Below are 22,797 nucleotides of genomic sequence, written 5' to 3'. Positions count from 1 at the left end.
CACTTAAAGAATGAGCGTACAATTCAGACTCAGCAGCAACTAGATTACACCCTGATGTTTGGAGTTTTTTGTCTGAACTGTTAGCATTTGAATTTTGTATTCATTCATTCACTCATTCATTCATTCTTTCAGAAAATATTTCTCAAGTGATTATACTGTGCCAGGAACTGTAGAGGCAATGAGGATACTGAGAGCTTATATTCCTCTTTGCCTTTACCACTTGATCGGCCACATACATAGAACTACTGGATTTTAAATGCAGTTTTGGAGACCTAATGTTTAAAATGCAAGGCACAACAAAAAATTTATTACACAGCCTTAGCTAAGAAAGTTTTTCTAATTGTTGGAAAATGACAGAGAGAAATACTTTCTGCAATTTGGAGTCAATAGCTTTAGTTCAGTCATCTTCCCAAGACGGAGGTAATAAAAGACCATCTTTCCTCAATTTTCTCATGTATATAAATGTTCCATTAATTATAATTTTTATCCACATGGAATTTTATTTTTAAATATTTCACTTATGCAACGTTCAAATATTCCTTGCTTGTCTTGCTTTTCACTTTTTCCAGTTTCATTGTATGTGTACTTCAACATCTTTTTTTTAATCTAGTCTTAATCTGATTCTTATTTTAAATTGGATAGAAACCATAAAGATGAACCAGTCAGAAGTGAAGAATATAATAACTGAAATGAAGAATGCACTACAAGGAATCACCAGCAGAGAGATGAAGCAGAAGATTGAATCAGTGATTTGGAAGACAAGCTGGCACAAAACACCCAATCGGGAGACTGAAAAGAAAAAATAATTTTTAAAAATGAGGATATTTTAAGAGATCTCTGGGACAACATCAAGCATGATATTTGCATCATAGGGGTACCAGAAGGAGAAGAGAGAAATCAAGGAATTGAGAACCTATTTGAAAATAATGACAGAAAACTTTTTTAACCTGGTAAAGGAAATAGTAGGCATACAAGCCTAGAAAGCGCAGAGGGTACCAAACAAGATGAACCCAAACAGGCCCACACCAAGACACATTATAATTAAAATGGCAAATGTTAAAGACGGAGTCCTAAAAGCAGCAAGAAAAAGGCAGGTACCTACAAGAGAGTTCCCATATGATTGGTAGCTGATTTCTCAACAGAAACTTTGCGGGCAAGAAAGAATTGGCATGAAATATTCAAAGTGATGAAGAGTTAGGACCTGCAACCAAGGTTACTGTACCAAGCAAAGCTATCCTTTAGAATTGAGGGACAAATAAAGAGCTTCCCAGACAAGAAAAGCTAAAGGAGTTCATTACCCCAAAACCAGTATTTCAAGAAATTCTCCCCCCGCCACTTCTTCTGAAAGGGACTTCTTTAAGAAGAAGTGTTTGTGGGGGGGGCGGTTGGCGGGGAAGAACATAAATATGAAAAACAAAAAGGCAATAATACCTATCAATAATCACTTTAAATATAAATGGATTAAATGCTCCAATCAAAAGACATAGGGTGGCAGAATGGATAAGAAAACATGACCCATACATATGCTGTCTACAAGAGACCCACTTCAGGTCAAAAAACACACACAGACTGAAAGTAAAGGGACAGAAAAAGATATTTCATGTGAATAGAAATTTTTTAAAAAGACTGGGATAGCAATGCTTATATCAGAGAAAACAGACTTTAAAACAAAGGGTATAATAAGAGACAAAGAGAAACATTACATAATGATAAAGGGATCAATCTATCACGAGGATATAATCCTTATAAACACTTATGCACCCAACGTAGGAATACATAAATATATAAAGCAAATATTGACTGACTAAAAAGGAGAGATTGACAATAATACAATCATAGTAGGGGACTTTAACACCCCCTTGACACCAATGGACAGATATTCCAGACAGAAAATTAACAAGGAAACAGTGGCCTTAAATAACACAGTAACACAGACGAATTTATTTGATATTTTTAGAGCATTTCATCCAAAAGTAGCAGAATATACATTCTTTATAAGTGCTCATGGAACATCTTCCAAGATAGACCACATATTATGCCACAAAACAAGTCTCAATAAATTTAAGAAGACTGAAATCATATCAAGTATCTTCTCTGACCATAATGGTATGAAACTAGAAATAAATTACAAGAAAAAAACTGAAAAACACACAAACACATGGAGGCTGAATAACATGCTACTAAACAGTGAATGGATTAACAATGAGATCAAAAACAAAATGACCCAAAATCTATGGGACACAGCAAAAGCAGTACTAAGAGTGAAATAGCAATGCAGGCCTACCTAAAGAAACAAGAAAAATCTCAAATAAAAAATATAACCTTACACTTAAAGGAACTAGAAAAAGTTCAGCAAACAAAGCCCAAAGTGAGTAGAAGGAAGGGAATAATAAAAATCAGCGTAGAACTAAACTGAATAGAGTCTAAAAAAAAAATACAAAAGATCAACAAAACTAAATGCTGGTTCTTTGAAAAGATAAAACAAAATTGATAAACCTTTAGCCAGACTAATCAAGAAAAAAGAGAGAGGACCCAAATAAAGAAAATCAGAAATGAAGAAGGAGAAGTGACAACTGACACTACATAAATACAAAGGAGCATAAGAAAATATTACGAACAATTATATGCCAACAAATAGACAATCTGGAAGAAATGGATAAATTCCCAGAAACATACAAATTTCCAAGACCAAATCAAGAAAAAACAGAAAATCTGAACCAACTGATTACTACTAATGATATCGATACAGTAATCAAAAAACTCAATAAACAAAAGTCCTGGGCCAGGTGGCTTCACAGGTGAATTTTACCAAACATTCAAAGATGAATTAACACCTATCCTTCTCAAACTATTCCAAAAAATTCAAGACAAGGGAAGAAGTTGAAGAAGATACAAATAAATAGAAGCATAGACTGTGCTCATCGATAGGAAGAATTAACATTGTTAAAATGTCCTCACTACCCAAAGCAATCTGTAGATTAATGCAATCCCTAGCAAAATACCAATGGCATATTCCACAGAACTAGAACAAATAATCTTAAATTTTGTATGGAACCACAAAAGACCACTAATAGCCAAAGCAATCTTGAGAAAGAAGAACAAAATTGGAGTTATTTCTCAGCCTGATATTAAACTATACTTCGAGGCTATAGTAAACAAAACAGCATGGTACTGGTATAAAAACAGACACATATGAGTAAATCAATCTAACAGAATAGAGAACCCAGGAATAAACCCACGCCTATATGGTCATTTAATCTATGACAAAGGAGGCAGGAATATACAATGGGGTAGACATTCTCTTCAATAAATGGTGTTGGGAAAACTGGACAGATACATGCAGAAAAGTGAAACTGGACTATCTTCTTACACCATATACAAGAATAAACTCAAAATGGATTAAATACTTAAATGTAAGACCTGAAACCATAAAACTCCTAAAAGAAAATATAGGCAGTAAACTCTCTGATATTGTCCCTAGTGATATTTTTGTATCTCCTTGGGCAAGAAGAATAAAAGAAAAAAATGAATAAATGGGACTACATCTAACTAAAATGTTTTTGCCCAGCAAGGGAAACTATCAACAAAACAAAAAGACAACCTCCTGAATGGGAGAAGGTATTTGCCAATGATGCATCTGATAAGGGACTAATATCCAAAATTTATAAAAACCTCATACAACTTAACACCAAAAAAACAAACAATCCAGTTAAAAAATTGGCAGTGGATCTGAATAGACATTTCTCCAAAGAAGACATACACATGCCCAATAGACACATGAAAAGATACTCAACATCACTAATCACCAGAGAAATGCCAATTAACACAACAGTGAGGTATCACCTCACACCTGTCAGGTTGGCTACCATCAATAAATCAACAAGTGTTGGTGAGGATGTACAGAAAAAGAAACCCTCATGAACTGTTGGTGAAATTGCAAATTGGTGCAGCCACTGTGGAAAATGGCTTAGAGGTTCCTCAAAAGATTAAAAATTAAAAATTATGACACAGCAATTCCACTTCTGAGTATTTATCTGAAGAAATCGAAAACACTAATTCGAAAAGATATATGCACCCCTATGTTTATTGCAGCACTATTTATAATAGCGAAGATATGGAAGCAACCTAAGTGCCCATCGATAGACGATTGGATAAAGAGGAGGTGGTACATATATACCATGCAATATTACTCAAACCTAAAAAAAATTGAAATCTTACCATTTACAACACTATGCTAAGTGAAATAAGTCACACTGAGAAAGACAAATACCAAATGATCTCACTTATATGTGGATAAACAACAAAATAAATAAACAAACAAAATGGAAACAGACTCATAGATACAGAGAACAAACTGATGGTTGCCAGAGGGATGAGGGGTTGGGGAGGTGGATGAAAAAGATGAAGGGATTAAGAAATACAAATTGATAGTTACAAAATGGTCACGGGGCTCTAAAGTATAGCATAGAGAATATAGTCATTAATGTTGCAACAACTATGTATAGTGCCATGGGACTACTAGACTAATCGGGGGAATCACTGCATAAATTATATAAATGTCTAACCACTATGCTGTACAACTGAAACTAATATAAAATGATATTGAATGATAACTGTAACTGAAAAAAATTCAACTACAAGAAAGAGGAAGTTGAAAGGGGAATGCCACCTCTGTGATATATTACGCGAGCAATTTGCCATTATTTTGGAGGAAGCCAGAAAAGAACATCTTAGAAGTGTGGCCTCCGACTTTGATTTTTAACACAAGAGAAGAAAGAGTAATTATTCTTCAGCAAGTAAGTACATTTACTATTATCTTAATATGGGATATCTTGGTAGAACTAGTTACCAACAACTTGACTGCTTTTTAAACAAACCTATAATCAAGCCTACCTCCAAGACCTATACTAGCCCTCCAAGGAGCCCTCTCAGGGATTTTATTCCCATAGGAGGCTATGGCTTCTCAAGACAATTGGACAATCATCATCAGAGTGATTATTTTCTTTATTTTTCAGGTTATTAAAGTAAATCCAGTATCTTTCATATTCAGGAGTTTGTAGACTTAAGCACACCATCAGCTTCTCCTCGGTGTGTTTTGCAAACGTAACGGGAAAACCCTCTGTGTGGGGCAACTGAACTGTCTTCTGCCCCAGCCTGGTGCATGCTGGAAGGCGCGCAGGTCTCACGTGGTGTGAAATTGTTTCTTTCATTTTCCATCGTAAGCAGCAGCAGCCATGGATCAAACACTAAAACCATGCCAGGGCTCATACCTCAAGCTCTTTCAGCTATTGGTGCTGGTTGGTCTTCTTCACTACTGTTCAGGTAAGCAAGATCCAGGAATTTGACTGAGTCCATTGTTTCAGGGCTTAGAGCAAGGAGATGTGCTCTCAGTTGCTGCTCCCTTTTGTCATCCTGCCGGCGGGAAGTGACCTTAGGAATATTTCCATCCATTTTAGGAAGGAGAAAGCAGGTCCAAGAGATTAAAGAACCTGCCCTGGATAGCACAGCTAGTCAAGTTAGCTCCAGAATCCAGACCTTAATGGGAAGGTGGGACAGTTTTCTTTTAGAAATCCAGCTTAGAACTGTGGTCTCTTCCATGAACACTAGATGCTCGTTTACATTTTGTAATGTGCGAAGGGCGTTGGCCTAAGGCTCTGATTCCCAGGCTAGATCTCTATGAGACATCACAGCTAAAGTGCTCTGCTTCTAAAATTAAGTATTGACGATCTTTCAGATTTGACAGGGGAAAAGAAAAATGGGTGAGACATATAATCTTCTTAATGTTAGGTTTTTCTCTTAATAGTTATCTTTATGCTTTAGGCACTGGTGCCTTTGGCCAACACTGGCATCTGACATTTAGTGGAATCAGATTTAACACAAAATTATATTTTCAGTTATTTTTAACTTACTAAAACATAGGTATTTCATATGTGTTCTGACTTCCGGAGGCTTTTATTTCAGCTCAGGGGCTGGACTTAAGGGGTTATGCGGAAGGGTGGGGTTCATCCTGCCAATAGAATGGTTCTGACTTTATTTTTAAAGCCAAAACAAAAGATTTGCTTTCTGCTGAGCGATATAGTATCGGTTTCTTTACAACAAAGAGAAGGCTTTGGCTTTAGCACAGTTTGCCAGTTTACAAAGAGCCAAATATTAAAGGCCCTTGTCTTAAGAGCTGCTTATTTAAAAATGTCTGCACTGCAGGCATTGCCCAAAATGTCTAAGGTGTAGGGAAGGAGGTAGAGAGAATGGAAGAGGAGTTGGGGCGCACAGATTACTTGACTATTTTGTATGTCTTTGACAGTTATATTACATTTCTAACAGTTATAATTTTCTTCTGGGAAGTTGGGGGCGCACTCCCAAACTTCTTCTGGAGAGTCTAAATGAGTTTAACAATATTTAGAAGGAAATTAATACAGGCTTCCTGGAAGTGTGTGTGTGTGTGTGTGTGTGTGTGTGTGTGTGTTTGTGTGTGTGTTAGAGAGAGTGAGAAAGAGAGAGACAGAGAGAGACAGAGAGAGAGAGATAAAGAACCAAGGCTTTATGCCAGAAAATTAGTCATAAGCAAATGGAAGATGACTTTTTGAGCTAAAGATATTTGGGAAAGCACCTTGTTCTATAGCTACATCTAGATTTTATTGTTGCTGTACTGAATCACAAATGAACCCATGAGCTTATGTCTGAATTGTGCACTGGGTGGGCCTTAAAAACTGAGCCTGGGATTCCTGCCCTCAAAAAGATTTGAATATGTTAGTTGGAGAAGGCAAAACTAATTCACAAGCAAGTGAAGAGCAGTGAAATACCTGTAAGAGTCCAAGACCTGGGAAAGGTGGACCAGGGTTGGCTGGGGCAGCTGGATAGGCTTTATGGTAGAGGATGGGTGATGGCAAGAGAATCCTGGGTGGGACAACAGTATGGACAAAAGCACAAAGGTAAGGATGAATCTGGTGCAAGTGTTCATTCTTTTGTTTAATCATTTATTAATTCAACAAACATTGAGCATTTCCTATGTACAAGACACTTTTTTTGGTCCTGGGGACAAGTTGTGAGCAAAATTGACATGGCTTTGCCTTCATGGAAATTATGGTTGTTAGGAAGAAGATAAAAATTAATCAAATAATCACACAATTGAATGTATGACCAACAAACATTGTCTTTTCCTGCCAGAGGGGAAAGTGGTGAGAGTGAACTGGGAAAAGGTGAAAGGAACAGCATGTGAGAGAAACCAAGGAGCAAGGAAGTGAAGAAGGGGTAGGAGGCAAGGACCAGACTCCATAAAGGCTTAAACACCACAGGCAGGAATCTGCATATTATTTGGAGGGAACTGAGAAGCCATGGAAGGGTTTTAAGCAGGGGAATGACGACCTATACCAGTGCTGGTCACACTTTAATTTTACATACAAGTTACCTGGGGCCTCATTAAAATCCAGTTTCTAGCACAGGGGCCCAAGTATGGAAGCCAGTCCCAGTGGGAATTTCCAAATTGCCCAGAAGATTTTTGGTTCCTCTTTTCAGTCTCATTCTTCCTCAGCATGAAGGGGACCTCACAAAGTGTGTCACTGATATTCAGAGACACCTACGCTTCTCCTCTGAGAGCTGGACAAAAATTCCTTCAGAATCATCACTGAAATGAACTCACTCTGGTGACATCAGTGTCATGGTTGAGTGAGAAGATCCCTTCATTTCTCACCTTAAATGTACAAGTCAGACAATTAAAACTCAACAAAGGATCCCCTGCTCAACACAAAGTCTCTTGAGAGATCCACGAATCTGACAGTGGGTGTATTGGAATGAATAGGAAAGGTGGGGTGGGGAAAAGACAGGAACAGTGGCTGAAGACACAGTTCAGCATCCTTCTCCCCTTCCCCCCCGCCACAGCTCCAGCGAGCCTGGTAATGGTGGAAAAGTCGGTCTGCAGCCCTCATACTGCAGCCTGCTAATATGAGGGGCAGAGGCAGTGTTCCTTCCTGTGAGGGCAGCTCTGTTCCCCCCATCCCCATCACAGTAGAGTCCAGTAGAGGTGGATGGGATGCTTAAACAGCACAGTAGTGCGAGCAGCCATTGACAGGAAGGCAGAGCTGCAAATCATCATGAACTTGTCTCCCTTGCCTCACCCATAACCACCGAGCCTCACCCATAACCACAGAGTAGAGGTAGTGGAGATTTATCCAACAACACAGTAGAGCCAGGCCATTAGTAATAAGGAGGCAGCACTGGGTACTTGAAAAACTGGTTCTCTGCTACCCACCATAATCCCCCACCTGGTGGTGGTACCCTGTAACTGAGATGAGCTGGTCACAGAGGGGGACACCAGCACTCCAGTGGGCAAGTGGCATTTTCCTCAACCTAAGTGATGCCAAAGCTAAGAGAACAAAAACTTACATTATAACACCATCTACTGGAAAAGAAAAGAAAGTAACCTGCCTATCAACCTACTAAACTGTTAAGAGTAAAACTGTTACGCATCTAAACAAGAAAAGCATTCACTTTCTCAGAAGCACAGATAGAGAAACAATCCACCAAGTACCATGAACAACCAAGATAACATGGGCGCACAGAAAGAAAATGAAAGTCTCCAGAAACCAAACTCAAAGTCATAGAAGACTCAATTTAAATGACAGAGAATTTAAGATTGCAGTTATGAAGAAATTCAATGAAATACAAGAAATCTCAGAAAGGTTGTTCAGTGAACTCAGTGATAAAATTAATGAACAAAAGGAGCACTTTACCAAAGTTTGAAATTGAAACTATAAAAAAGAACCAAACAGAAAAATTGAGCTGAAGAACTCAATAAATGAGACGAGGAAAGCATCACAGAGCATCAGAAATAGAGCATATAGATGAAAGAGAGACTTACTGAGCTCGAAGACAGAAATGTAGAAATGTTCCAGAAGGAGAAGAGAGAAAACAAAGAGCTACCATATGATCCAGCAATCTCTCTTCTGGGTATCTACCCTAAAAATCTGAAAACACTTATTCGTAAAGACATATGTACCTCTATGTTCATTGCAGCATTATTTACAATAGCTAAGACATGGAAACAACCTAAGTGCTCATCAATAGATGACTGGATATATACAATGGAATATTACTCAGCCATAAAAAGATGAAATATTGCCATGTGCAACAACATGAATGAATTTTGAGATTATTATTCTAAGTGAAATAAGTCAGATGGAAAAGGACAAGAATCCTATTTCACTCATATGTGGGATATAAAAACAAAAAAAAAAAACACCCACAAATGAACAAACAACAGAAATACAGACAACAGAATGGCAGTTACCAGAGGGGAAGGGAGATTGGGGGAAGATGAAGAGGGTAAAGGGGGTCAAATATATGGTGACAGAAGGAGACTAGACTTTGGGTGGTGAGTACACAATAGAGTGTACAGCTGTGGTATTATAAAGTTGTCCACCTGAAATTTACATAATGTTATTAACCAATGTTACCTCAATTAATTTAATTTTAAAAAGTTAACTCACTTTCAGTTAAGATTTCTCTTTTGCCACATCAAAATCAGTTAGAAATCTTGGGTTCTTTTTGGGTTGGAACAAACAGATCATAGGGAAAGACCCTATTATCCAGAATGAGTGAGCTGCTTTCTGTCATAATGTCTGTCTGGCGCATAACAAGACCAGAGTCCTCTGCATCTAACATAACACCTGAGTGAGATGAAAGGGACCAGAAGGTATGAGCTGGAGGGAGAGAAGTGAGAGAGAAAAAAAAAAGGAAACTCTTACAGAAGCTCTGCTAGGTACTAGGGACTGTTCCATTTATATCATTTAATTGAGTTTAATTTTACAATGGCATCATACTCTTTCTACAGATAAGGAAACAGATTAATCAGCAAATGGCTGAGCTGGGTCTAAAACTCAAGGCAGTTGGAATCCATAATATGCTCTCCTTCTAAAAGAGAGTTCTGGTTATTCAGTTATTATATGTTCCCCTCAAGTATATCTTTTCATTTCTTTCCCCTTTTCAGTTATAGCCCCTAAATCTGGGATTGGCAATATTCCGCACAATTGCCTAAAAAGGTGCCTTAGATCATTCTGAATTACCTCACACTGCTACAAAAATACCCACCATCACAAAACTCTCTTCCTAAATGCTGTGGTGGGGCCATAGGCAGTCTGATGGAAGCCTGAAGAAGGAAGGGATGGTGGGATGGATGGTGCTAGGGTCCCATGATCCTGCTCTCCAAGAAGAGAGAGGGCTTGGAAATGAAACCCCTAGACATAGGCCTCCCCCAGGGACTCTGTGTGGGTCCAGGGGATATTGGGTGGGGAAGGCACAGCATGGTAGAATTGAAATGGGGAGCCGTTGTGAAAGAGCTTAGGGCTCTTTTAAAATTTTTTTTTAATTAAGTTTCTTTTTTTTAAATTCAGATTTATTGGGGTGTCAATGGTTAGTAAAATTACATAGATTTCAGGTGTACAATTCTGTATTAAATCATCTAAATATCACACTGTGTGTTCACCACCCAGAGGGATTCTGCTTTTAGGTCAAGCACAGCATAGGAAAAGTGACCATGACTTCTGAATGAAAAATCAGAAAATATAGTCTGACAAGGGATTTTGGTGCAACTGATGAGTGCTCAGGAGATAACAAAAAGATGCAATTTAGATGCTGAAATGTTGGTATTTCTAGTATATGCTGATGGAAAAATGTGCAGAATGTTTTAAATGGGTGCCCTTCAGCAAAACTAAGTTTTAGGGCAACTGTTGCGTGGATTGCAGGCGACTAAGAGGGATAAAGAGAGGACACAGATCTGTTCAGGGTAGCTGAAAAGGGAAGAAATGGTCCAGAAGCGTAACAGAGGCCTTATCTGATGGGGATGAGGGGGGTCGTTTCAGTCTAAAGTCGGGGGGTCAGTCCAGCCTGGAAGGAAAAGGGCTGTTTCTCAAAGCAAAAGAGCTCAGTGATGGGGCTTGGCTGGGGTGCGGGCAGTGTTCCCTTACTTACCCTAGAACTGGGGCCTAACATTGAGGAAATCAGTAAATAAGAAGAGTGGCCTGTAAAGCTTGGGCTAGAAAGTATAAAACTGGGGCAGTTTCCTTTCCACAGCCTGGTTTCCTCATCTGTAGAATAAGACAATATGTAAAAATGAATGATCATGAAAATCCCTTCAAGATCTCACATTTCTTAACTGTGACTTCCATACTCCCGTGGCGCTGAGTACATGTCTAACCCACAGCTGGAGCGCATATGCTAGGTCTCCTAAAGTCCTTCTTATAGGACTAGTGGACCTTTCCCATCATTGTCTGTAAAGAGATGAATGGATAAAGAAAATATCACACACACACACACACACACACACACACACACACACACACGGTGCCAAAAAAAATGTATACACATTTTAAGGAAGGAAAACTGTATTAAAATTGTAATACTTGATATATACCGATAACAAAAGAAGAATACAAGTCACGTTTGACTTCTGCAATTACAGGAGGTGTTCAAAGTAGTTATCATCAGTGTCCAGACACTTCTGATTTGGGTAAACTACTGCTTGAGCAACGTTGACCAAAGTGTCCACTTGTATATACTTTTTTGACATCCCCGGTATATAGGTGTGTGTGTGTGTGTGTGTGTGTGTGTGTGTGTGTATAAATATATATATACACACACACACATATATACACACATATATATATACATACACATATATGTATATACATACATATATACGTATATATACACACGCACAAAATAGACTATTATTCATTATCATCACCATTCCTTAAATAGGAAGGAAATTCTAAGACATGCTAAAACATAGATGAAACTTGGGGATGATATGCTAAGTGAAATAAGCCAGTCACCAAAAAACAAATACTGCATGATTCCACTTATATGCAATATCAAAAGTAGTCAAATGCCTAGAAACAGAACATTGAGTGGTGGTTACCAGGGTAGAACAAGGGGAGTTGTTTAATATGCACAGAGTTCCAGATTTGCAAGATGAAAAAGTTCTGGAGATCTGTTTCACAACAATGTGAATATACTTAACATGTCTGAACTGTACACTTAAAAATAGTTAAGGTGGTAAATTTTATGTTATTTTTTTTTAACCACAATTTTCTTCCCCGCTTTTTCCACCCCACTCCCCCACCCCCAATCCGGTTCATTCAAACCGCCCTTGTTTCTAGTCAGCTGCCATCGTTGTTCACAATCTTAGCTGTAGAGGGCACAGCTCACTGGCCCATGTGGGAATCAAACCGGCGACCTTGGCATTAGGAGCACGGCGCTCCAACCACCTGAGCCACCTGGCTGGCCCAACCACATTTTTTAAATGAAGGCAAAAGAAAGCATTGGCGATCAAAAACATCAAAACCAAACTGAATTTTCTGATTATGCTTAGTCACTAGATACAGTGCTCTGAGTTCTGTCAGCTCCCAATTCCTACTTGTGCAGGAATCTGCATTTAATAAACATAAAATCTTGTTCTGTCTGACTCTCCTTAGGCACTACCCAGGTGACCAAGTCAGTGAAAGATGTAGCGGTACTGTCCTGTGGTTACAACATTTCAACGGATGAACTGATGATCGCTCGCATCTACTGGCAAAAACATACTGAAATGGTGCTGTCTGTCATATCTGGAAAGGTGAAAGTGTACTCCAAGTATGAGAACCGCACCTTCACTGACATCTCTAATAACCTTTCCATTGTGATCCTGGCTCTGCGCCTGTCGGACAATGGCGAATACACCTGTGTCGTTCAGAAGAATAAAACAGGGTCTTACAAACTGAAGCACCTGAGTTCCGTGACGTTATCAGTTAGAGGTGGGTGGAATTTTCTGACTTATCATAAGCCTGCAGACTCTGATGCCCTTAAAAATATACTCCTGTTGATTTAAGTGAAAATTTTCCTGAGGAGGGATGTAGCTCATTTTATTTCTTAGGGTTAAGTGAATCTCTAATTTTACAATAAGCCCTAATTGATTTCTCACGATGTCCTGGCTCTGTCTAGTAGTGTGCATTTCTTGCACTTTGACAATCTAAGTTTATGACAATCATCCTGGGGCACTACAATGACCTGAAGTGTCTTCTGAATCATTAGGGAACATCTTTGATTTGATGTAGCTATACTAGTAACTGCCCTTGATCCAGTAATAGTATATTCTTGTGAAAATAAGTTGAAAGGTATGAGAACAATGCAGGCATAAATATTTTTCAAATACTGGGGGTGCCAAAAAAATGTATACAAGTGGACACTTTGGTCAACGTTGCTCAAGCAGTAGTTCGCTGTAATCAGAAGTGTCTGAACGCTGATGGTAACCACTTGGAGCACCTCTTGTAATTGCAGAAGTTAAGCATGACTTGTATTCATCTTTTGTTATTGGTATATATTGAATATTACAATTTTAATATAGTTTTCCTTTCTTAAAATGTGTATTCGTTTTTTTGGCACCCTCTGTAGTATTTGAATGTCTATTATTATGGCTATTGTACTGTTATATGTATTACATACTTGAAGTTTCATCCAACAAGCATTCCTATAAAGTTAGATGTTAGAGAGCTAAATGCGTAATTTATGTCTGCCACAGGAAAAAAAAATTAGTTCATGAATCAAAGCCCAATTTATACATCTATTGTGAAGGGCAAGCATTTCTTGTGTAGAAAGGAACTTTGACTTACTCACAGGTGATAGTACTAGAAGATACTGATGTAGCCTGAGCCCTTATTGAGAAATTACAGCACCGGGCCATTCCCTCACACTTGAAGTTCAAAAACATTTCTTTTCCCCCCTGGGTACTTCAGCCTTTAATGGAAACCAAACCTCTTAATAAAAGATAATACTGTAATAACTATGTATGGTGCCAAATGAGTACTAGACTCATTGAGGGGATCACTTCATATGAAGGAAGAAATTAAACAATCTCTCAGTTGGCTAGGCTGACCAACTGCCCCATGTTTCCCAGGACTGAAGGGTTTCCTTAGACACAATGTTTTCAGTGCTAAAACTGGGAAGATCTCAGGCTAAATGGGGCAAATTGGTTTCTCTACATTTGCCCAATATTGCAAAATGATATATCATATCAGCATAGCAATATATGAAAGCCTCCATTAACAAGTACATTTGAGGAACTAGTGATACTAGTTAACAGATTAACTAGGTTAATTGACATTTTCCTTTTGTGTACGTCTTCCTTTCCTAATAAAATACTCCCCCGCCCCTGTTCATTAAGAGTGGTGAAAATTTGGGTTAGTTGATTAAAATGAGATACAAAGGAGTAATTCTTTGATGGTTCACAGTCTTGTAAGGCCTTAGGAGCTGTTACTTTAAACAGATCACATTAGAGAAGGGATAGAAGACAGAGCTGAAGCTGTTTAAGCCAAGTCAGACTTTGAAAAGATGATTTTTTAATGCAATCCCTGGTATTAGTGGCATTCTTGTGGTTTAGCTATTTCTCAGAAAAACGAAGTGCAGAAATGGACAAGAATCATAATGTAGGATATGAGTTACTTGAATAAGTTATTCTAGGTTATAATAAATGACATACTGATATTACAAGAAACAAAGGAAATATTCTTAATGTTTGCTACCAGTATAATGATTTAATGTTACAGGATAAATTGCAAGAATAGGAAATAATAATATCAACTGAAAATGGCTGTAATGCAGGGTCTCTGGTCCCAGTCCCCGCACCAGAACGCAAGGTATGGTGAGGCCAAAAAGGAACACCAACGGAGCCATAGATAGGGGAGTCATATCACTGTATTCTCGCTGGCGGCTGGGTTGGAGACACAGGAAGTGGGAGCCGCAATCTGTGCCAACCAATCAACTAACCAACCCCACTTACTAGCTGCAATCTGTGTTTGCTAGCTTAGCCATGGTAGTTATATTAGTGGCTAATGACTCACTGGTGACAACTGATGGCCAACTAGTCACAGCTGATGGCCATCTACTACCAGAGCCAGCACCTTTCCATGTGAGGCCGAGAGCCTGGAAACTGCTCTCTGGGACTCTGTCCCCACAGTGGCTCAGGAAAAATGTCAGAATTTAGGAAAAGGGTTAATCCAAAAAAGAAAGGTGACTTACTTCCAACCAAATCCAAGTTTTTCCTTTTCTTGGCAATTATAATCACTTGTCAGAACTTCCCCTTTCCTTTATTATTCACCGTACCACCAGGCAGTCCTGGCACTTTCACCTGCCAACATGATTTAAATAAGGGAACTCATCTAAGTGAGGTCAAATTTAAGACCCACATAAATCAGTCTATTAACTAACTTCCTTTGTGTCAGCCTCTGTGCTCCATAATTTATATTAATGATGTCATTTAATTCTTACAACCTTGGAAGGTAGGTATTATTATCCCCATCTCACAGTTGAGCAACCTAAGACTGCAAGTGATTAAGTAATTGGCCCAGGGTGAAAAGGCAAACCTGGTTTTAAAACCTACTCTTGACAAACACTTTGCTATATTACATCTCTCTTTGGAACTCAGAATTCTAAAAAAAAAATCTAACTATATGGAATGAAGTATAGGGGGGTTGACTCCCACATTCATGCTGAGAAGTATAAACTCTTCAAGTCTAAGAACAAGTGAGGAAGAGGTAAGGAGAACTTTCTCCTGTGTTCTCTGCAGTCATTTCACTATGCTTTGTTTGGTGTTTAGGTTGGTGCAAAAGTAATTGTGGTTTAAAAGGTTAAAAAAAAAAAATTGCAAAAACCGCAATTACTTTTGCACCAACTTCATATTTTTGAGCCCTATCTTGTTAGGGCTCAAACATACAAAAGAAAAGGTGCCTGAAGTGTGTAGGAGGAGTGCCAGAAGGCCTCTGTCCTCTGAAGGCATATCAGAATAGCAAGGAGAGCAGTAAAGGATAGTGATTGAGATTACAGGCTCAAAAATGTACAATTTGGACAGACGTTTACCTGATAGAAAGACTACTTTTGAAAAAGCAAAGGAGTGCTAAGCAAAAGTCAGGGGTGTGGTTACCTCAGGTATGGGAAGTAGGAGACAAGTTGGTGAGACCATACAAGGAAATTTCCAGAAGTTACTGTCAATGTTCTGGTTCTCAAATTGGATGGAGGGTTCATAGATGCTCATTATAATATGAATTAATAAATAGATAAGTAAAAGAAAGCTACTTTGTGTACTTTAAGTATCAGGAAGAAAGGAAAGAAAACAAAATAAAAGAAAGGAAGGCAAGGGAAGGGAAGCCTCTAGTATCTGAAACACTTGAATTCAAATGCCAGTTCTGTCACTTATTGGTTGTGATCCAACCTCAACGTGAATATTGGTAAAATGGAAATTGTATTAGATTAAATCATATGACATTACTGATATTTGATCTTTTTTTAGTCTACAACCTACCTCCTAGGGTTGTTGTAAAGACAAAATGAGGCAATGTACAGACGTAACAAACATTAAGAGCTCAATAAATATTGTATATTATTTTTCTCTTCACCTCTTACAAATGCAAGTACTATGTTAATATTTATTCACATGAAACTACTTCTTTTCTCTAATAATTGCCCTCCTACCTCTATCAAAAGTGATGAAAAATTGCTATAACCAATTCAAATCAAAGTTAGTCTTTGGATTATACACAACTACTAATGACATGGGAAGTTATAAATTATATCTCATTTTCGCATTCTTATTAAAACTAGAAACTTTGTTAAAAATACACCCCCTCCACACACATAGATGTATAATTATATGTACTTATATCCTTGTTCTTTCTTCAGCTGACTTCCCTGTCCCTAGTATAACTGACCTTGGATATCCATCTCCTAATATCAAAAGGATAATTTGCTCAACCTCTGGAGGTTTTCCAAAGCCTCACCTCTCCTGGCTGGAAAATGGAAAAGAATTAAATGTCAACAACACATTACTCTCCCAAGATCCTGAAACTGAGCTCTACACTATTAGTAGTGAACTGGATTTTAATGTGAAAAACAACCACAGCTTCATGTGTCTTGTCAAGTATGGAGACTTAACAGTGTCACAGATCTTCAACTGGAATGAATGTAAGTGACATTGTTCTGGGGAGTTTCTACTGTGGAGAATCTAAAAAGAAAATAACTGCTAGATACATTTTAGAATTATGCATATCGACTTTGTATTTTTGTAGTATTTTTTAGACACATAAATAAAATTATGATAAAATGTTATTGTGACTTATTAAGGTCATTGTACAAGGTGTGACTATAATGTCACTAGACTTTTCTTTAAAAACATTCTAAAATTTAGAGTTCAAATAAGTGTTATCCATCAAAAAGTCATCTTAGGAAGTTATTTTTAGAATATTGTTCTTATTGAAAACACTAATATTTGACCTTCTTTGAAAGTGCTCTCAGGGCTTTGGCAGTTTCTTTTGGGCATCCCCTCTCTATGGTCCCATGGTATTAAATCATTGTCTTTTGTGGGTGACATTGCCTTTAAAGAATTACTGGTTCATTCAGAGCTACGTCTGATGAAGAAGGTGAATAACAAGCTACTTATGGACAATGCCTGAAAAAAGAGGTCAATTTTGAGCAAATACTATGACCAAATACTTTACCCTGCAGGCAGTAAAATGATAGGATTCTCTTTCCCCAAGAAGTGAAATCATCTGAAAATATAAAATGGAAAAGTTTGAGTTTATGTAAATTTATGTATGTCATAATAGATTATTATAGGAGAACTCAGAAACTTGAAGTACATGTCTAACTTCTATGGTTGAGGATATGGAGAACCAAGGCCTCTTCCCCACCCGCCAGTCCCACTCCTGACAATATATTTTGTGACTACATAGTAAGAAACAATATACTGAGTTTGATATACAGTGGTATGTAAGTGCAGAGTATAACATACGCACATAACGTATAGCATGTTTCATGTCTTCCTCTTGTCTTTACCTGTAGCAGAGGAGACAATTTAGATACTCTGGCAGTTCATTCTAGTGAATGATTTACTCTAGATCTTTCTGTTTTGATGTGGGTTCTTTATTTCCCTCAATAGGTAATGAGATAAAAATTTCCTGGGAAAATTAATTCAAATATAAACCAAATTTTGATGATTTTATCAATAGTCCAAAAGTCCAAACTCCTATCATCTTTATGTATTCTCAAAATTTTATAAAAATGAGTCTTGACTCATATGATAAAGACAGTGCATTAATTCAGCATTACTTTTCACTTAATGTATCATTATTGAACCAATGCTAGGTGATCATGATGAAGTTGGGGGAGCAGTCCACAGTAATAGCAGCTTCAATCGTATTTTATTTTGGATATTATTTATATTTGGGATATGGGTATATATGATGTCGTAGGATAGAGGTTGGCAAAACCTTTCGGAAGAGGGCCAGAAAATAAATACTTTAGTCTTGTTGGTCATTTGGTCTCGCGCAACAACTCAGTTCTGCTGTGATAGCATGAAAGCAGCCACAGACAAGACATAAAATGAAGGACATGGCTGTGTTCCAAGAAAATTTTATTTTAAAAAATAGGTACAACCCCTGTACTGTAGTTTGCTAACTTATAGGAAATACAACGTAGCCCTTTAAATAAAAAGATGGAGCTATTATTTAAAGAGGACTTATCATTAGACTGCCCAGCTTTATCAACTTTTCCCTAATATGCCTTCTCTCAAGTCTTCATTATGCTAAGGGTGAGCAGAATCCCTTTTCAGTCTAATTCAAACGACTAGCTCTTTGACGTATTTGGTCTACATTCACAGTGATTGAAAAGGAGATGATTAAGTGTATGTGTTTATTCGTTCCTTCATTCAGTCTTTAATTAAGTAGTTAGCACATGGTATACGTCCTGCGAGGTGCTCGTGTTGTCTCTATGGTTGGAGAGCTTTAGTGTATAAATACTTCAAATCTCATTGATTGGACTGCAGGCATGATCGAGAGTCAAAGCAAGTAAGGCAGCTGTGGGAGGTCAAGGGCTGGCTGCTTAAGCAAACATAAATTAGGTGTACAGTTTATAGAAAAGTTCCAAGTCAGTGTAAGTAAAGCTTTACTGTATAAATACCCACTCTAAAATGAACCCCACATTTATTAATAGATTGATCTATGATTCTTTTAGTGTCGGCCTGCCAAATTTGTTAACCCTTGATGTACTGGAAGGCATATGTGTGTGCGGAAGGCTGTAACTCAGGGAGAACCACTCATGGTGTCTAAGAAGCTGTATGTGCTGACGTCCTCATATAACTATGCACTTGGATTCTGGGTCTTCCCTGTGGCGCATTACCAGGCTCATAATAGGTATTATGACAGAGCCAGTTTGCTGTTCCTGGTTCCTTCTTCTTTCCCTTAAATATACATCCTCTCTCTAGGCTGAGTGAGGCTTGAGGATGGATGGGAGTGGCCCCTCAGAGCAAGCCAGGTGTGGGTCGGAACCTGTGAAACTTCTAGACTCCCAGGATGATAGCAAGAGCTTTTTTGTTATGTGGGATGTCATTCTGGTCTACAGAGGTCAACCCTGGTAATCACTTGATGTCTCCATGTAATCTGGTGTTTTAGAGAAAAAGAGAAAAACAACTTTCCCTAGTGTCTAAGTGATAGGTGCACTGTGACTGTGCATTTTAGAATGGATACTATAGCAAACCGTGTAGAAATTATTAGAGCCTAGGAAACCTGAGGCAAAGAGACCACTACGGTGGCTACTAGATAGGAGATGAAAAAAACCTGAACTAAGGCAGTTGCTGATTTGGGGGAAAGGAATCAATTGCAGAGATATTCTGAATATGGAATAGAAAGTCCATGGGAGCCTAATGGGCACAAACACAAGCCTTCACTCTTATTTAGATAACTACTGGTATTGCCATTCACTGAAATGTGAGAATGTAAGTGGTAGATATGCTTTGGAAGGAATATAGTGAATTCAGTGTTAAGCAAGTGGAGATGCTGGCATCCAACCTTCTAGTTGGCAGCTGGAAATGCAAATCTGGAGCTCAGAAATGAGAAGAAATATGATATACAGATTTAGAAATCAGATAGTGTTTCAAACCTTGGGTGTGGATGAGATCACCCAGGAGGACTGGGGCTAGTGAGAAAAGAAGGGAATCGCTAATGGAACCATGGGGGACAACAATATTTAAAGGACAAGAAGAGGAAGAAGAGCCTACAAAGAAAACTGAGTCACAACAAACAGAAACAGAAGAATGTGGTATCATAGAAGTCCAAGAAGAAGAAGGTTTCAGCTTTCAAAATTTATCCACAAGCCTTGGTAATCAGTAAAATGAAAAACAGTAAGTTCGTGAACGTTCAATATTTATTGTAAGGTAGTCCAGAGAAATCAGAATAGGATGAGCTACTAATATTCCTTTTAGTTTTTGTTCCTGGCCTTTCTCCAGATGTTGTTGCTAACTATTCCTCAAACTGGCGGAAGAATAAATGCTGTTCCTGAGCAGGAGAGACAGAGAGCAGTTCCCCATACACCTGTCTCCTCCCCACCTGCACCCTTCCTAGTGTCCCCGAGTTCTCTCTGTCCCCTGTGTTGTACAGCCGATAGCCAGTTTGCAGAGCTCTCCTCCAGGATGATCCCGCCTAAATACCAAGCCACATCCACTCTTAGCCTTTGCTGGGCCTCTTCTACCCTCCCAGAAACTCTAGGCAGGGTGGTAAAAAATGTGTACCTGAAAATGAATGCAAAACATCTCCTGTAGCTTTCAGGAGCTACTGGGAGAGGGGTGTGTGTGTGTGTGAGGGAACATGCTTAGTGAAAGGAAGAAGGCATGACAGAGCTGGCTAAGAAAAAATAAGGCATTTCTAGAGCGTGACATCAATTAATTATTAGTAGTAATACATAGTAATATCAACTATAAAATGAGAATATGAAGACACAATGGCTTTTAAAATATCTCCTTAAAGTCCTTTTTACACCAACTTAGTAAAAGCCAAAGTCCAAAACTTGTTTTTCACATTCAGTATCTGATATCTGGATATGAGTTGCCCATAAGTATGTGTCTGATTGAAGAGTTACGCAAGAAAATGCTATCAGCTGCATATTGGAGATCTGACCAGGAAAAGAAGTGAGAAATACTGTTCACAGTTGTGTCAATATAAGAAGCATACAATCGGTATCAGGCCATCAGAGACACATTAGAGCTGACACTATTCTTTTTCCTCCACAGTTGAGCCACGCTCTCCTTTTCTTAATCCGTACTGGTCCTGGATTTTTATCTTAATAGCTGTGATTATGGCCATTGCAGGAATCTTCAGATGCCTATACAGTAAGTGCTATCGTACTATCACCCTGGAAGCCCAAATTCTATTAGTATGGTTTAGCATCTCTCCAAGATTTTTGGAAGTCTATGAAAATTTTAGGGTCTCCTTTACTTGCCTCAGCAAGTTCTGTTCATTCACTGGACAGACATTTCTTGGATACTTATTATGTGCCTGACATTCTACTAGGCACTGGAGTTACAAAGATAAGAAATCACTCCCCTGAAGACACATTCTAATTTAGTCCTTTTATTTTCCCCCTAACTTTATAATATTTTCTTGGAGACACTGAGGCTTGCTAACTAATATGAAAACATTTCTGATGCAAAGTGATATTCTAATCTTTAATTTGGAATTGGGGGAAAGTCATAAATGATGAGATGGAGGGCAAGAATCACTTTCTTGGAGGAGGATAAGATGTACTAATGACGTTGAGAAACTACATGGCCACAGATGATTTTACCAACTCTCAGTTCTGCAGAATACATATTTGGATGAAAGATCAGGAGTGGTTGAGGAAAAAAGAGATATCTAGGATATTTTTCCCTATGAGTTTAAAATTTTGGCCTTACACAAATGCTACCCTCAATCTCCACATGAAATGAAGAGAAACTGATAGGCCAAAGCTAAGGCCATAGTCACCATGCAGGAACCAACCTTTCTTGCAGTAGAAATTATGTACACTGAGCAGAGAAAACTGGAACACCAACATCTGCTGATTTTCCCAACCTTAAGCATAAAAATTGTCAAAACTCAGGGAAATCACTAGAGACTCTTTGCTATGAACAACTCACCCCATGGGTAGGATAAAAATGTCTGTAGGGCTCAAGGATGTTCCTGATGCAGAGTGCCCAGCCATACATACTCCTCTGGGTTCAGGTTTCTCATCCTTAATACTAGGAACATTTGGGGCTGAATAGTTATTTGTTTTAGGGTGTCATTCGGTGCATTGCAGGACGTTTAGCGGCATCTCTCGCTCTACGCACTTTATGCCAATAGCACCCTTGCCCCAGTAGTGACAACCAAAACTGTCTTCCAGCATTGAAAATGTGCCCTGTTGGGAAGTGGGGGGTTGAATATCACTCCCAGTTTAAGAACCACTGCTCTTATTCTAAGCTAATCTGAAGGCTTGCTGAAATACATGGGCACAATTTAAGGGAAACTCACCTATCTAAATTTGTATTGTTTGTCTTCAAGGTTGTGCTGCAAGGAGGAGAGAAAAAAGGAGGAATGGGGAGAGCCTGGAAATGGAAGAGATCCCCCCAACTACATAGGTTCTGCAGAAGCATCGGGCTAAACAGGACACCTGAAGGTAGCCTCTTTTAGCTCTTGTCTACCAACGTGGGACAGATGAGGGCATGTGCATCAGGAGGCACAGGGTTTTCTTCCCCTTGGTACCAAATTTAAGATCTTCTACTACTCCTCCTTCTCAAAAACCTCATTCAGGTTTCTCTAAACAGATGACTGACATCTCTCTCCTCTACCCACATACCGTTTGCTTACTAACCTCTCCTTTGCTGTGCCATTCTGCCAATTCAGTGTCTCTCACTGTCTACAAAACACTACTTTAAGTTCAATTTGAACTAATATTCCCGGCCTAACTCCTTATTCTAATCATTCCTTTTCC

General features: G+C 38.5%; 1 protein-coding gene across 1 annotated transcript; it reads left to right on the top strand.

Annotated features, from left to right (window-relative positions):
- Nucleotides 1-4,703: 4,703 nt before the first annotated feature.
- Nucleotides 4,704-22,467, top strand: CD80 (CD80 molecule). Its single transcript, XM_033135627.1, is given in 7 exon segments — nucleotides 4,704-4,796; nucleotides 5,016-5,322; nucleotides 12,468-12,785; nucleotides 16,702-16,983; nucleotides 21,080-21,178; nucleotides 22,368-22,439; nucleotides 22,442-22,467. Coding segments are annotated over 6 exon segments (885 nt in total). The 5' UTR covers nucleotides 4,704-4,796; nucleotides 5,016-5,234.
- Nucleotides 22,468-22,797: the final 330 nt, after the last annotated feature.

This window comes from Rhinolophus ferrumequinum, chromosome 2 (genome assembly GCF_004115265.2).
Source record: "Rhinolophus ferrumequinum isolate MPI-CBG mRhiFer1 chromosome 2, mRhiFer1_v1.p, whole genome shotgun sequence".
Lineage (NCBI taxonomy): Eukaryota > Metazoa > Chordata > Mammalia > Chiroptera > Rhinolophidae > Rhinolophus > Rhinolophus ferrumequinum.
This window is presented reverse-complemented; position numbering and strand designations above follow the sequence as displayed.